Source organism: Cervus canadensis, chromosome 19 (genome assembly GCF_019320065.1).
Source record: "Cervus canadensis isolate Bull #8, Minnesota chromosome 19, ASM1932006v1, whole genome shotgun sequence".
Taxonomy (NCBI): Eukaryota; Metazoa; Chordata; class Mammalia; order Artiodactyla; family Cervidae; genus Cervus; species Cervus canadensis.
The window spans coordinates 8,405,220-8,420,319 of NC_057404.1; the positions used below are offsets into that span (position 1 = coordinate 8,405,220).

Here is a 15,100-nt window from a genome sequence, read left to right on the forward strand (position 1 = left end):
GAATTTGTCATAGTTGTGGCTTCTCGTTGTGGAGCACAGGCTCTAGAGCAGGCTGGGTAGTTGTAGCTTATGGGCTCAGTTGCTCCTAGGCACGTAGGATCTTCCAGGACCAGGGATCTAACCTGCATCCCGTGCGCTGGTAGGCAGACTCCTCACCACTGGAGCACCAGGGAAGTCCTAGCAAACTTTTTCTTAAAGAGAGAGAAAGAGTAAATATTTTAGCTTCTGCTGGCCATGCAGTCTCTGCCACAGCTACTCAGCTCCACCAGTGTAGTACAAAGGTTGCCATAGACAAAATGTAAATGATGGATGTGGCTCTGTTTCTGTAATGCTTTATAAGAACAGATGGGCTAAATTTGGCTCACAGGCTTTAGCTTGCCAACCCTGGGATCAGAGCACTAAGTGAGATGTTGAAAGGAAAACAAAAACAAAAACACCCAACACAGAAGAGTTTTTGATATACTATAGGCACTTAATAACTGTTCATTTTCCTTCCTTCTTGCAATTTATTCCATAGGATAATAGATCACAAAGCTGTGAGCAATCATTGGATCTTTCTCTTGAGGTGCTCACAGGCCACTTGGAGCAATGAGACATAGAAAATATAGACAGCAATATAATTTTGCAAGAGCCAGCTGTGAGGGCAACAGAGTAACCATCAAGTTACAGGAACTGACTGAATGGTACAGCGACCATAAGAGAAATGGTTACTCTTAAGCAAGGAAAGAAGAAAGAACTTCCAGGCAGGAAGGGGAATGCTCTAAATAATTTCAGAGGAAGCTGAGTGGAACTGTTTGCCTGGGGAGGACAGGTGCATATGAGAAGAGTGAGTGGAGGCCACGTTTAAGCAGGGAGATGGGGGGCTGAATGTTGGGTTCAGGAGTTTGCATCTTAATTCCATAGATGTCAATCGATGGTAGATGAAGGGAACAGAGAAGACACTCAACAGATATTTGTTGAGTGAATGAATCCATTGGAAGTGAATTTACATGATGGCTGGGCAAAAAATGGCAAACAAAAATCAGAGGATAAGGATTCAGGCCAAGGTGATGACAATGAGAATTGGCCAGAAAGGATGTATGGAAAAGACACTGAGGAGGAAGAACTGCCATGACCTGATGACTGAACTGCAAGCAAGAGAGAGGTCTAGTTAGTGGTGATGTCAAGTAAAGTCTGGTGGCGAGGAGAACTGAGTTACCATGATAGAATAAAGGGTATCAGGGAGCCTGCTTGTTGGAGGGAAAGTCACAAATTAGTCTTCAGTACTTGAATTTAGCATCCCTGAGGAATCTCCAAGTGGAAATGCTTTTGTACAATAAGATGGGCTCAAGAAAGAAATTGAATCAGGATGCAGAGATTTAGACATCAGCCTCATAAAGTGATGGCTTGTGAGAATGGATGGAGTCTTGACTCTGGATAAGATCTAAAGATCAAAATAGGGCCCTGGGGTAGGGACAAGGGCTTTCTTCAGAAATTTAAAGTCATCCCTCTAGTTCATCGTGAATTTTATTGCAATAAAAGCACGGAGATATTGCAAAGTCTCACAGCACTTTTTAGAACCTAAAAGCAAAGATCAGGAAAGGAATTAGATAAATCCTGAGATTCTGATGTCCAGAAACTACTCCCATGCAATCCTGAAGGAAAGACACTTAGTGAGCTTCTGAACTCTTAAAAATTCTGATACGTAAGACTAGAATAATTTCTTTGAGTTCAGTTAATAGAAGACATGAAATTTTGTCACCAATAATGATGATAAAACAACTCTAAGAATTTCAACATTTCTTCAAATGTGCTTAATGCAATCAGTACTTAGCAAAGCTACTTTCAGAAATAGTTCTGGATAGGTTGCTCTGTTAAAAGAATGCAATTTTATGTTGAATCTTCAACAGTTCTCGGGAGATCTCATGTCTGTTTCTCTTGCCTTGCAACTTCTTATGCTACTGCCACGAGGAAGGGGATTCCCCTTGACTAGAAAGAGAAGTGATCCAAGGAGCAAGAGAAAAGGATCCTTCTAGAATAGGGTTGTCATTATATTTTCTCCAATAAAATCATAAAGTGTCATCTAGAGACATTGCATCCAACTTTGTTAGGACACCAACTTTTTATTAAATCAGTAAGTTGTGGAGAAACATGTCACCATCGGAAACAGTTTTTGAAGTTGTTTATTTTCCTTTTTCTATTTACCTACTTCTTGAAGCCAATGAACTACATTGTATTTATGTCATTGCTGGGTCAAAGCACATATTTCAATGAAGGAATCATAGGATTTTAAAACCTAGCTCCCAGAGCTTGCCAAGTTTAAACTTCTAATTTTTTAAAGAGTGAAAACTCAGACCTAGAGGGACTGAATGCCTAGAAATGACTCAGACAGGAAGCTGTGGAGCCAGGTCTGGAACCAGGAGTCCTGGCTCCCAGCCTGTTACGTTAAGTGCATCTTTCCATAGATTCACTATGGGTGTGGGTGATTCTCATTCGATTGTGGGAATTCATAAAAAGCATTTAAGCCACAGCCACTTTAAAGATGGAGAGTTTATAATGGGAATGTATCCACTAGGCCCACATTTTAACACCACCTTCCTTCGAAGGGTTGAGACAGCGTCTGAACGCTTTGTTTAGAGACCTGGTTACTTCAGAGGGAAAAGTAGAAATCTTAAGAAGTCATGCATAATCCATTTGCCTGGGAACACGAAGGGGACCTGAGAGCCAGCCCTGAAACCTTCGTATTTAAAGCAGTTGTCCGCAGACATAATGCCCTTAGCTTGATCAAAGGGCCGGGCCACACAATCCCAGGAACAGGAAGGCTGACAAGGGGGGAGGGTCCCTTTGTCCTGGACTCAAGGCCTGGAATCCGGATGCCTAAGCAGGCAGGGCTGTGGGCCCATGCAGGGAGGGGCTGAGGGCCAACCTGTCCCCCAGATTCCTCCCCCTGCCCTCTGCCGGGCCCACACCAAGAAATCTGTCAGTCTAGGGGCCCTGCCCTCTCCTCCCCCATCTCCTATCACTCTTCTTCAGCACGTTAGTAAAAAGAATTCCCCCAGCCCAAAGGCTTTGCTTGAACGATTGCCCTTTCCTTCTGCAATCAGCAAAGGTAAGCGCCCCGATTTAACTCTTTCTTAGGTCTTTCTCCCAGCACGCAGTTTCCTAACCAAATATTTCATGTATCGTTCGGGTCACATTCTTGACCTTGTTGTTTCAGGTGCCTGATAGTTCTGGGCTAATGACAGCCCAGCCAGCTCACTGGCGGCCACTCTCCCTTTCCTCCCGGGTCCCTGGGCAGCTTTCCTGGACCCATTTTTGTCCTGGCCTCTTCCTGGTGAATTGCTCTCCCCCTGCAGCCTCTCTTTATAAACGTGCCTGCACGGAAGGCTTACACCTCAGATTCCTGCCCCTGGTGACTTTGGCCTGTTCATTATTTAATTTTTCTTTCAGACCCCTGCCTGTCTGGTAACGTCTGCATGCTGTGATTGTTTTCATTTTTCCAAGTCTCCAAACACCCATCATGGACAGCCTTGAGGATAAGCTTTTAATAAGGTGTAACACTTCCCCTGCGCCTGCGCAGACAGACACATTAGGAAAAGGTGCTTCAGACCCACCCACATTCTTCGAAACACAAGATTTCAGTGATGAAAGGGCTTTAGGCACTGCCCTTTGACCCTATGAGCAACACCACCTTCATACCCACTCTCCTGTTTTGCAAGTTGTTGGGAAGGGCCTTTATTTTTCTCCAGTTACTCAAACATATACACAGAAAGTAACTTCTGGCTGCTTAGTGGGGGCCCAAAACCTGGTGGTTTGGGGTCCTTGTAAGAAGAGGAACTTGGGACACAGGTATGTGCAGAGGAAAACCGTGAGAAGACACAAGGAGAAAAGGACACGGCTGTCTGCAAGCCAAGGTGCGAGATTTCAGATGAAACCAACCCTGCGGACACCATAATCTCAGACTTCTGGCCTCCTGGTCTGTGAGAAAACTAATTTCCTTTGTTTAAGCCACCCAGACTGTAGTACTTTGTTATAGCAGCCCTAGAAAGCTAACACAAGCTTTAATATTCAAATGGTGTTAGTTCTAGATGGACAATGAAATTAATCAAGAGCAATTTCTGGGCAGGAAGTGGTTCTTCTGTCCTTGTAGGGATTTTTAGGTATGGAATTCTTGTTTGTTGACAAGCAGTAGATATTCAGCATGTGTTTATTGGGCACCTAGCACATGCCCTTCAGTGGGCAGAGACTCAGAAGTCAGTGACTCTGTCTAGATTCTAGATGAGATTAGCATCTCACTTTGGCAATGGATGTGTGTTGATGTGGAGTCCCAAAGACACCTCCTCCCTAGGGCCGAATGGATGCATTGTAACAAGGTTTTTCTTCTTTGGTTGCTAGACTGTTTGCTAAAGTATTGCTGTTGTTCAGTCGCTAAGTTGTGTCCGACTCTGAGACACCATGGACTGCACACCAGGCCTCCCTATCCCACCATCTCCTGGAGTTCACCCAAGTTGATGTCCATCGAGTCGGTGATGCCATCCAACATCTCCTCCTCTTCTGCCCTCTTCTCCTTCTGCCTTCAATCTTTCCCAGCATCAGGGTCTTTTCCAATGAGTTGGCTCTTTGAATCAGGGGGCCAAAGTATGGGAGCTCTAGCTTTAGCATCCATCCTTCCAATGAGTATTCAGGGTTGACGTCCCTTAGGGTTGACTGGTTTGATCTCCTTACTGTCCTAAAGTATTAAGTGAAACTATATAAATTTTTTTTTTTTTTAGCATAGGTTAAAAAGTCCTACTAAATACGAGTTTGCTAGATTGCATCCTGAAACAGAAAAAAGAGACTAGTGAAAAAAATTATGAAATCCAAATAAAATAGCTTGGTTAGTAGTAATGTACTCACATTAGTGTTGTAGTATGCCAAATGTGCCATGCTTATATCATCTGTTAACATTAGGGGAAACAGTGGCTATATACAGAATGCTTTCAGACAATTTTTGCAGCTTTTCTATAATTTTTTTTCCAAAATAGAAGTTCATTTAAAAAAATATTTGAATATTAACCATTTTACATAGTTTAATGAAGTCTAGAGGCCTTGAATATAGACTGCTGATTCAATCTCTTAATTATACAGTAATGAGATCTGTGTTTGAAATTTAAGTTTTACCTATAGTTGTTTTAAAGTGATTGACTAAGTATTTGTACCCTGGATGCCTGGTCAGTCTAGGTAAGGGGACTTACATAAGCCGACCTTCAAAGACAGAGAGCCCAATGGCCACTACTGAGGGACTGTGTTGAGCAAGACCTGCTGTTTAGCTTCTGTCCTCTCTGATTGTCTGAGAGAAAAGCCAATTTCTTGAGGACTCTATGCTACTGGAATGACTGAGTCTCTCTGCTCTTCTTGGCAGTCAGTGGGGACCCAGCATGGCCTCATTCAGAGAGAGAATATCACTTGCAACTCCCTTCAAAGAACTTCCCTTCTTTGTTTTTATTCCCCATCAGGTCATGAGAAGACAGAGGATTGTGCTATACCCCTTTATGGGGAGTCTAGATTCTCCTTTAGAGGAAAAAAAGAAAATTTAAGAATCCCAGGGACGGGGGAGCCTGGTGGGCTGCCGTCTGTGGGGTCGCATAGAGTCGGACACGACTGAAGCGACTTAGCAGCAGCATCCTTAATCAGACCAATACCACATGAAATACTCGTTTTGTTCAGCTGGCAAGCATTTAAAATTTTTATGAATTATTTACTACACCTTTAAATTGGGAAGCCTCACAAAAATATCTGGATACTAGGCTTTTCTTGAACAATCATAAAGTCTAGCAACAGAGACCTGTATTCCTACATGGGAAAGACTGGCTGGAGCCAAGGAACCACTGTGCCCTTTCAGGGGTGATACGCCCTCCATTTCCCATCATCCCCACACAGCTCTATTCTATATGCTACTTATTCCGCAGCTTTAAGCATTTGAGCTTACATCAAACTACAGATAATGACCCCTTTGTGAGTCATGAAATCAGTCAACACTAAAGGAAGGCAAAGGGAAAGGAGAGGAGTGAGAAAGAAGAGGAAGAGGAAGAAATAGAAGTTATCAGAATTTACCACCTGCAGTAAGGGTTTGTTGTGTTCGATGAAATTGTGTTTCTATTGTTTTGTGTGTTGCTTGCACATAGATTATATTAGAAAATGTATTTCTCCCTGTGAGTTGCAATGTTTGAAAGCCAAGACTAACGAAAATTTAAATAATCCAACTTTTTGGTTAAACATTTAGTTTGCTATATTAGCTTACTCTTTGTGTTCTGTTTTTCCTTAAATTACCTGAATACATCAGTAGTGGGGCTTTATTTGCTATATAATCATAACTACAGAATTCAAGCCAACATGATAATATCAGTTCAGTTCAGTTGCTAAGTCATGTCTGACTCTTTGCAACCTCATGGACTGCAGCATGCCAGGCTTTCCTGTCCATCACCAACACCCAGAGCTTGCTCAAACTCATGTCCATTGAGTCAGTGATGCCATCCAACTGTCTCTTCCTCTGTCATCCCCTTCTCCTCCTGCCCTCAATCTTTCCCAGCATCAGGGTCTTTTTCAATGAGTCAGTTCTTTGCATCAGGTGGCCAAAGGATTGGAGTTTCAGCTTCAGCATTAGTCCTTCCAATGACTATTCAGGATTGACTGGTTTCCTTTAGTATGCACTGGTTGAATCTCCTTGCAGTCCATCGGACTCTCAAGAGTCTTCTTCAACACCACAGTTCAAAAGCATTAATTCTTCAGTACTCAGCTTTCTTTAGAGTCCAACTCTCACATTCATACATGACTACTGGAAAAACTATAGCTTTGACTAGATGGACCTTTGTTGGCAAAGAAATGTCTCTGCTTTTTAATATGTTGTCTAGGTTGGTCATAACTTTTCTTCCAAGGAGCAAGCGTCTTTTACTTTCATGGTTGCAGTCCCCATGTGCAGTGATTTTGGAGCCCAAGAAAATAAAGTCTCTCACTGTTTCCATTGTTTCCCCATCTATTTGCCATGAAGTGATGGGACCAGATGCTGTGACCTTAGTTTTTTGAATGTTAAGTTTTATAACATGGATCCCTATGAATGCTTGTAAAAGATCTGTAATAAAGGAGTAAAGCATCTAGTTGAAATGGAAGAAGAGATCAATCTTCTTGGTATTTTTAAGACTTAATGATCTAAGACCTATGATCCACTAGATTGCATAGTTGCAAGTTAGATCATATTAAATAATAATTGAACTTATTTACATAGATTTTGGGGGCTCCCCAGGTAGCACTAGTGGTAAAGAGCCTGCCTGCTAATGCAGGAGACCTAATGCATGTTCAATCCCTGGGTCAGGAGGATCCCCTGGAGGAGGGCAAGGCAACCCACTCCAGTATTCTTGCCTGGGAAATTCCATGGACAGAGGAGCCTGGCAGGCTGCAGTCCATGGGGTTGCAAAGAGTCAGAGACGACTGGAGCAACTTAGCACACACATCGGTTTTTAGAGCAACTAATAATTTACACTAGATCAGCAGCATACGATAGAGGTTCTGTCAGTGGAAAATTCTGTGTCTGCATCATACACTCTAGAAACAGCTAGCCACGCATGGGTCTTTACTATTTATTCAAAATGTACCAGTGTGACTGAGGACCTGGATTTTTAATTTTAATCAACTTAAATTTAAGTAGCCACATGTGTGTGTTGGACAGCACAACTCTAGACTTTAGAATGTGTGTCTTGGAAGGAGGTTGGCTCTTTTTCATTTTCTGCACTAGAATGTCCATTGGCCTGATAGAATCATCTAAGTCAGGCATTGCACCCTAAAGAGTAAGGCAGGCTGCCATTCAATCTGCTCAGAACAGTTTACTTTTTTGGGTCCGGATCATTGCCAGAAACAAATCTATCCAGCCTCTACATGTGGACCCTCTAGGTTCTTTTATTGTTGTTCCTTTTTATTTATTTATTTTTAATTGGACTATAATCGCTTTCAATGCTATATTAGTTTCTGCCGAACAGCGATGTGAATCAGCTATATGTAGACATACATTCCCTCCCACCTGAGCCTCCCACCCTGCCACCAGATTCTTATCCCCGCTGATTTGTGCTTTTTCAAGTTAAAAATTGCTTGAAGAAGATTATGTGATTTTTTAACTATACAGACAAAACTATAATAACTATTATTTAATAATACAATAGTAATAATAAAAGTAATAAATAGTGACAACAGTAGCAGCCACTTACTAAGTGCTTACTGTGTACCTGGTCCTGTGAGGAGCACTTTGTATACCTTATCCCACTTACTCACATTAATCCCATGAGGATGCGTTATCCTATATGAAGAAACTGATGCTTGTGAAGGTTATGTAATTTACAAGGTCACACAAATATGAGTGAATGAGGCATAATGTGACTCTGGGTCTGTCTGGCTACAAACCCCTTCCTGTAACCACTGTGCTATCCCAGAGGATGCTAATAAACTGTGTTTTTCATCAGAACATTATTTCCTTGGTAAAAAATCTAGCTGAGATAAATTATTAATGGCAGTGCTAGGCCAGGGCCTCCCTCTTATGATTTCAAGGCCTGTGCTCTCCACTGCAATCCCCTTATCATAGAAGCTGCTTTGGCCATACTGCAGGAATTGGCCTATATGTTGCATTGAGACAAGCATTTTTTAAATTTGGGGACCCATTTCCTCTTTAATATTAAAAATTACATCTTCCCCTATTGGTCTGAAGAGGGCTTCCCTGGTGGCTGAGACAGTAGAGTCTGCCTGCAACGTGGGAGACCCAGGTTCGATTCCTGGGTTGGGAAGATCCCCTGGAAAAGGGAATAGTAAACCCACTCCAGTAGTCTTGCCTGGAGAATTCCACGGACAGAAGAGCCTGGTGAGCTACAGTCCATGGGGTCGCAAAGAGCCAGGCACAACTGAGCTATTAACATACACATACAATGGTATAAAGACAAATATATTAATAGTCTATGTTAAACCATTTTCTTCTACCTGAAAGTCTTTTTCTTTGTGATTTGAAAAGAAATGGAAACATTTTATGAGTCCTGTGGTAGGTAGAATAATAACCCCCTCAAAGATGTCCATACCCTAATCTCAGAACCTGAGGGTTTTGTCACTTTTATGTGACTATGTTACTTTTATGGCCAGAGGAACATTGCAGCCATGATTAAGTTAAGAATCTTGAGATGGAAAGATTATCTTGGACGATTAGAGTGGGCTGTGTGGAACCCCAAGGGTCCTAAAAGGAGAGTCAGAGAAGGAAATGGGATGACGGAAGCAGCATGTTAGTGGGACACAACTGGAGCGAGACTCGCCCGGCTTTGAAGATGGAGGGGCCCCCAGTGAAGTTAGGCAGGCAGCAGCGTCTGGCACCATTGCCGGGTAACGCAGGAGAGACAGAGATCAGGAGAATTTTTTTCACACTTCCAAGAAATCGCAGGATTCAAAGTGATGGTGGGAGAGACTTCAAGCCCAACTAATGGGTGGCCCCCCCCCCCTTTTGTTTTTCCCTCAGAATGTCTGGAGACAATGAAATTGTTGGCTGGGATTGTTTACTTTCACCAGAGCTGGTGATTCTGATGCTCTGCAGAAACTATCAATACATTTGGGAGAGAGTGAGCAGCATCTGGGAAAAGTGCCTGAGTGAGGAGAGAAAGAGAGACCGAGAAGGGAGAAGAAGTGGAAAGCAGTGCACGCTCTAACGGGCCTGAGGATGTCAACAGGGAGAGAGAGATGTTTATAGAAAAGAGGAAGAGGGGAAGAAAGGGAGGGAAAGAAGGAAAGAAGGAAGCAATCTGGGGTTTGAAGGGACCCAGGAGGAAAGGTGGGGAAGGAAGAGAGACAAAAAGCAAAGCCAATAGTGAGCCTAAGACTGAACTTCCTTTCCTTCCATAGCTGACTCTGAGTGGGGTTGACCTTCAGAGGCCAGAAGCCGTCTGCGGCATCGGCCCGGTCCCGCACCTCCGCCGCGGGCTGTGGGGCTGACCTCACGGGTCAGGGCGGAATGCCGCTGGACAAACCGAGGCGCTCCGTATGGTCAGAGGCGCCGCGCTCTCTGCACAAAGCTGCTATTGACATCCAAGTGGCTCTCTGTGACCCATGGTGTTCGCTGCTCAAGCTCAGAGGCCTCTCTTTCAGGCTCAGGCCATCCTTGTAACTGTTTAAAACCAGTCATCTTTAGGGAAGTAGACACTATACCCAAATTAGTCATGATTTCTGTGTTTTCCAGGGTGTGGGTTTTGTTTAGTTTAACGCCAATAGTCAGTTGGTTCTGGGTGAGCTTCTTACCTCTTGGTGTCACTTAAAAAGAAGTTTTTTAAAAAGGAGATATTTCTTTATTTGTATATATGTATGCATATGTTGAATATGGAAACATTTTGTGGGTACATACACATACACACATATACACACATACACCCACATAAGGCTTCCATATACAGCTTCTAGGAAACCGAGAATATAGCACTGCAGGGTATTTTTGAGTAATCCAGAGTCCCTCTTTCATTTCTATTTTTATTATCTTAGAGAGCATATCTTTCAGTGAGATACATTTCTTAGCTCTCCAGACAATTTGCCAGGACCACACTTAGATAGGCGCCCCTTTTACGGTTTTTAATTTTACCCCTTTCAGTAGACTTTTGCACATATCATCATTCATTTCTGTAAGCTCTATCCCAGGAATTTTTTTTAAAACAAATTTTGCCCGAGTGGCTTTTAACTGTCCTCCCAAATTGTGTCTGGTATGCCGATGTCCTCCCCACTTACCCTGGGTTTAGCTTTTTAGCTTTCTCAGTTCTTTCTTCCTCAGCTGACACTGGGTGGTCTCTCTGCCTTGTCTGGCCTTCAGGTATCACGAACAGCTCTGTTTTATGTTTTTCACACAGTTCACTTTTCTGTCTTGGCTTAGGGACTGAGATATTATTCCTTGTTCTTCTTTCTAAATGGCTTGTAATTTTTCACAGAGGATGACATTTAAGCTTTCTCACCTTGGGTATCAAATCTGTGCATAGATAAACAAACAGGACAGCAGTTACATAACTTCTTCAGTCTCATTTTTTTTTTTTTTTAATATTTCTCCTATTTCTCCTGCCCTGAAGTTAGGGGACAGAAGAGTTGATATATTTTAATCTTCTCTTAGACGATTTAACAAGGGCTTATATTGTCCTTACCATATACCAGACACTAGGGCTCAATGCTTTCCAAATATGAGCCAATTCCATCCCCAGGACAGCCTCCTGAGGATGGTGCTGAGACCTTCATGTTACGTCGTTGGGGAAATGGCAGCACTAAGAAGTAAGCTACTTGTACAAAATCACGTGTCTGATAAAGCAGCAGGGTCAGGATTCAAACCTAGGCATTCAGATCCTGTATCCAGAATGTTAACCACTACCTTATGGGGGAAAAATGGGGCATGGATTTCTTGTTTCAAGGCTTTCTGGTTAAGAATCCACCTGCCAATTCCCTGCAGGGGACATGGGTTCGATCCCTGATTGGGGAAGATTCCACATGCCTCAGAGCAACTAAGCCCATGTACCACAACTACTGAGGACGTGCTCTTCAAAAAGAGAAGCCGCAATGAGAAGCCGCAAAGAGAAGCCTGCAATGAGAAGCCTGCAATGAGAAGCCGCAAAGAGAAGCCGCAAAGAGAAGCCTGCAATGAGAAGCCTGCAATGAGAAGCCTGCAAAGAGAAGCCTGCAATGAGAAGCCTGTGCACCACAACTAAAGAGTAGCCCCACTTGCTGCAACTAGAGAAAGCTTGTCTGAAGCAACAAAGACCCGATGTAGCCAAAATAAATAAATTGATTAATTAATTAAAAAGAAAAGACTTTCTAATGAGTCAGTTCAGTGTTTCCAGGACTAACATCAATTTTTGACTCTTTACATTAGACACAAATGCTTTTCTTTCTTTTTTCAAAATACTTTAGGAAAAGTATTACAGCTCATGGCAAATGCATGCAGATTCCTATAATTCTGTGTAGGTATTTTATTTGCATCTTTCCCTTTTGAAGTCAGATGGGCTGAGTTCTGGAAAGTCTGATGGCATCTGTCCCTCTTTTCACCATATTACTGCTCTCCCTTGCCTCTCATCACTTTTCATAAGTTTTTTCATAAACACACAAGGCCTGATTTATGTTTTGAGAGCCACACCCTTTTCAGCAAAGCATACACAGATGCCATATATAAATGAAAAGTGACCTTTACCCATGAAAAGAATTTTGATGAATCGCAGGAAGTAATATACTGTGAAGGGAAAATACTTGTTTGATCTTTTTCTTCTTCTTCTTCTTTTTTTTAATGTAAATCACTTCCCATGAAGAACAATCTGTGTGTAATGAGGTTCTTTAAGTGGAGACTACAAAGACCCCCAGCACATTAGAGAATAAGTTCATTTGTGCTGGTCTCTGACTTACTGCTACTAACGGGGTATGCGTATCAGGGAGGCAGGAAGAAGTTGAGGGTTGTTGAAGGAAATGATAAAAACATTTAGATTAGTCAATGACTCTTTCTTGGTTACAAAACATGGGCTGGACTCAATAGCAATGTTTTCAGACTATGGACTGGGACCCATTAGTGGACACTATGGTCAGTGTTAAAAGAAATTTTAAAAGTTAAAAGAGAAGAATAGAAAATATCAGAATGCATGACACAGAATAACATCAGATGAGTTTTGTGAAGCTTTTCTAAATGTGTGTGTGTACGGAATGTCTATAATAAGCTGCAATGTAAACTGTATCTCTTACTATGCATTACGTTCAAAAAGCATTTGAAAAATACTGCTCTGTAGAATTGAAGTAGCCAAAGGCTTTTTCTCTACCGTCTGAGAACATACACTACGAGACAGAATGAACTTTCTTGATGTTCTAAAGATGTTAGGGGAATTCTCTAGAGGTGTTTCTGCAGGGAAGACTAGGAGAGAGGAATTGTAATAGGAGTAAGTGGCTCTACTCGTCTTGTTAGTGAGGGTGCATTTCTGAGGTGAGGTCAAAGAAGGATTCTGAAGAGGGAGGTCAGAGTCTAAGGAGATATGAAGTGGTGGCTCTTCCAGCCTCACAGGCTGGGAGAAGAAAACCCAAGTTGCAAATGGCTGATGAAGGTAGACTGTGGAAATGTTCTCCTGGTAGGATGGAAGGAGCAGGATCCAGGAGAGAACAAGATGAGGAGAGTGGATCTGTAATTGCAAACGAGACGCGTATTGGTCGTAACTGTACCATAGATGTTTGCTTAGACTGGTTTGCTGTTTTTAAAATTAAGATGTGAGTGCGTCACTTACCTCGACTCTTAGCTTGTCGGGGACGGTAACCGGGACCCGTGTCTACTCCTGTTGCCTGCGCCTGCTGACCCGTAGCCGCCATGCGTGAGTGCATCTCCATCCATGTTGGCCAGACTGGTGTCCAGATCGGCAGTGCCTGCTGGGAGCTCTACTGCCTGGAACATGGCATCCAGCCCGATGGCCAGATGCCAAGTGACAAGACTATTGAGGGAGGAGACGACTCCTTCAACACCTTCTTCAGTGAGACGGATGCTAGCAAGCATGTGCCCAGGGCAGTGTTTGTAGACCTGGAACCCACAGTCATTTATGAGGTTCGCACTGGCACCTACCACCAGCTCTTCCACCCTGAGCAGCTCATCACAGGCAAAGAAGATGCTGCCAATAACTATGCCCGAGGTCACTACACCATTGGCAAGGAGATCATGGACCTCGTCTTGGACCGAATTCAGAAGCTGGCTGACCAGTGCACCGGTCTTCAGGGCTTCTTGGTTTTCCTCTGCTTTGGTGGGGGAACCGGTTCTGGGCTCACCTCCCTGCTGATGGAACGTCTGTCTGTCGATTATGGCAAGAAGTCCAAGCTGGAGTTCTCCATTTACCCAGCCCCCCAGGTCTCCACAGCTGTCGTGGAACCCTACAACTCCATCCTCACCACCCACACCACCCCGGAGCACTCTGATTGTGCCTTCATGGTAGACAATGAGGCCGTCTATGACATCTCTCGTAGAAACCACGAAATTGAGCGCCCAACCTACACAAATCTTAACTGCCTTATTAGCCAGATAGTGTCCTACATCACTGCTTCTCTGAGGTTTGATGGAGCCCTGAATGTGGATCTGACAGAGTTCCAGACCAACCTGATGCCCTATCCCCACATCTACTTCCCTCTGGTCACATATGCCCCTGTCATCTCTGCTGAGAAAGCCTACCATCAACAGCTTTCTGTAGCAGAGATCACCACTGCTTGCTCTGAGCCAGCCAACCAGATGGTGAAATGTGACCCTCGCCATGGTAAATACATGGCCTGCTGCCTGTTGTTCCGTGGTGACGTGGTTCCCAAAGATGTCAATGCTGCCATCGCCACCATCAAGACCAAGCACAGCATCCAGTTTGTGGACTGGTGCCCCACTAGCTTCAAGGTTTGCATTAATCCCCAGCCTCCCACTGTGGTACCTGGTGGGGACCTGGCCAAAGTCCAGCGAGCTGTGTGCAAGCTGAGCAACACCACAGCCATCACTGAGGCCTGGGCTCGCCTGGACCACAAGTTTGACCTGATGTATGCCGAGCGTGCCTTTGTTCACTGGTACGCAGGTGAGGGCATGGAGAAGGAGGCCTGCGAGGACATGGCTGCCCTTGAGAAGGATTATGAGGAGCTTGGTGTGGATTCTGTTGAGGGAGAAGGAGAGGAATACTAATTACTATTCCTTTGAGTCCTGCAGCATGTCATACTCAGCTTCAGCATTAGCTGACAGGCATAAAAACTTTCTGACTAGATTGTCTTCACTTTCAGCTATGATCCTGTATTGATTTCCATGTGTGTCTGTAACACTTATGTGCTGTCTCAAAAGTAAAGATTTTAAGAAAGAAAAAAAAATTAAGATGTTCCCACAAAGATTGGGATTTCCGGTTTCTCTAGAAAATTAAGAAGACCTGGCTCCCCCGAGTCTGTACTCATACATGGGAGTAGTTGGCTGGTCCTGACTAGCAGGGGCCCCCTGTGCTGTCCCACGGGATTGCCCCTGGCACATTCGGCTCCTAAAATTGAAATTTAATTGAAAGTTCAGTTTTAAGTAGCCACATTTCAAGTGTTTGCTAGCCACATGTAACTGATGTCTGCCATATTGGTCAGT

The 15,100-nt window shown here is 43.6% G+C and overlaps 1 protein-coding gene across 1 annotated transcript; it reads left to right on the plus strand.

Moving 5' to 3' along the window:
- Nucleotides 1-13,242: 13,242 nt before the first annotated feature.
- On the plus strand, nucleotides 13,243-14,729 carry LOC122422249 (tubulin alpha-1B chain-like). Its single transcript, XM_043438602.1, has one exon. The coding sequence runs from the start codon at nucleotides 13,334-13,336 to the stop codon at nucleotides 14,663-14,665; it is 1,332 nt and encodes a 443-aa protein (XP_043294537.1). The 5' UTR covers nucleotides 13,243-13,333; the 3' UTR covers nucleotides 14,666-14,729.
- The last annotated feature ends 371 nt before the right edge of the window (nucleotides 14,730-15,100 follow it).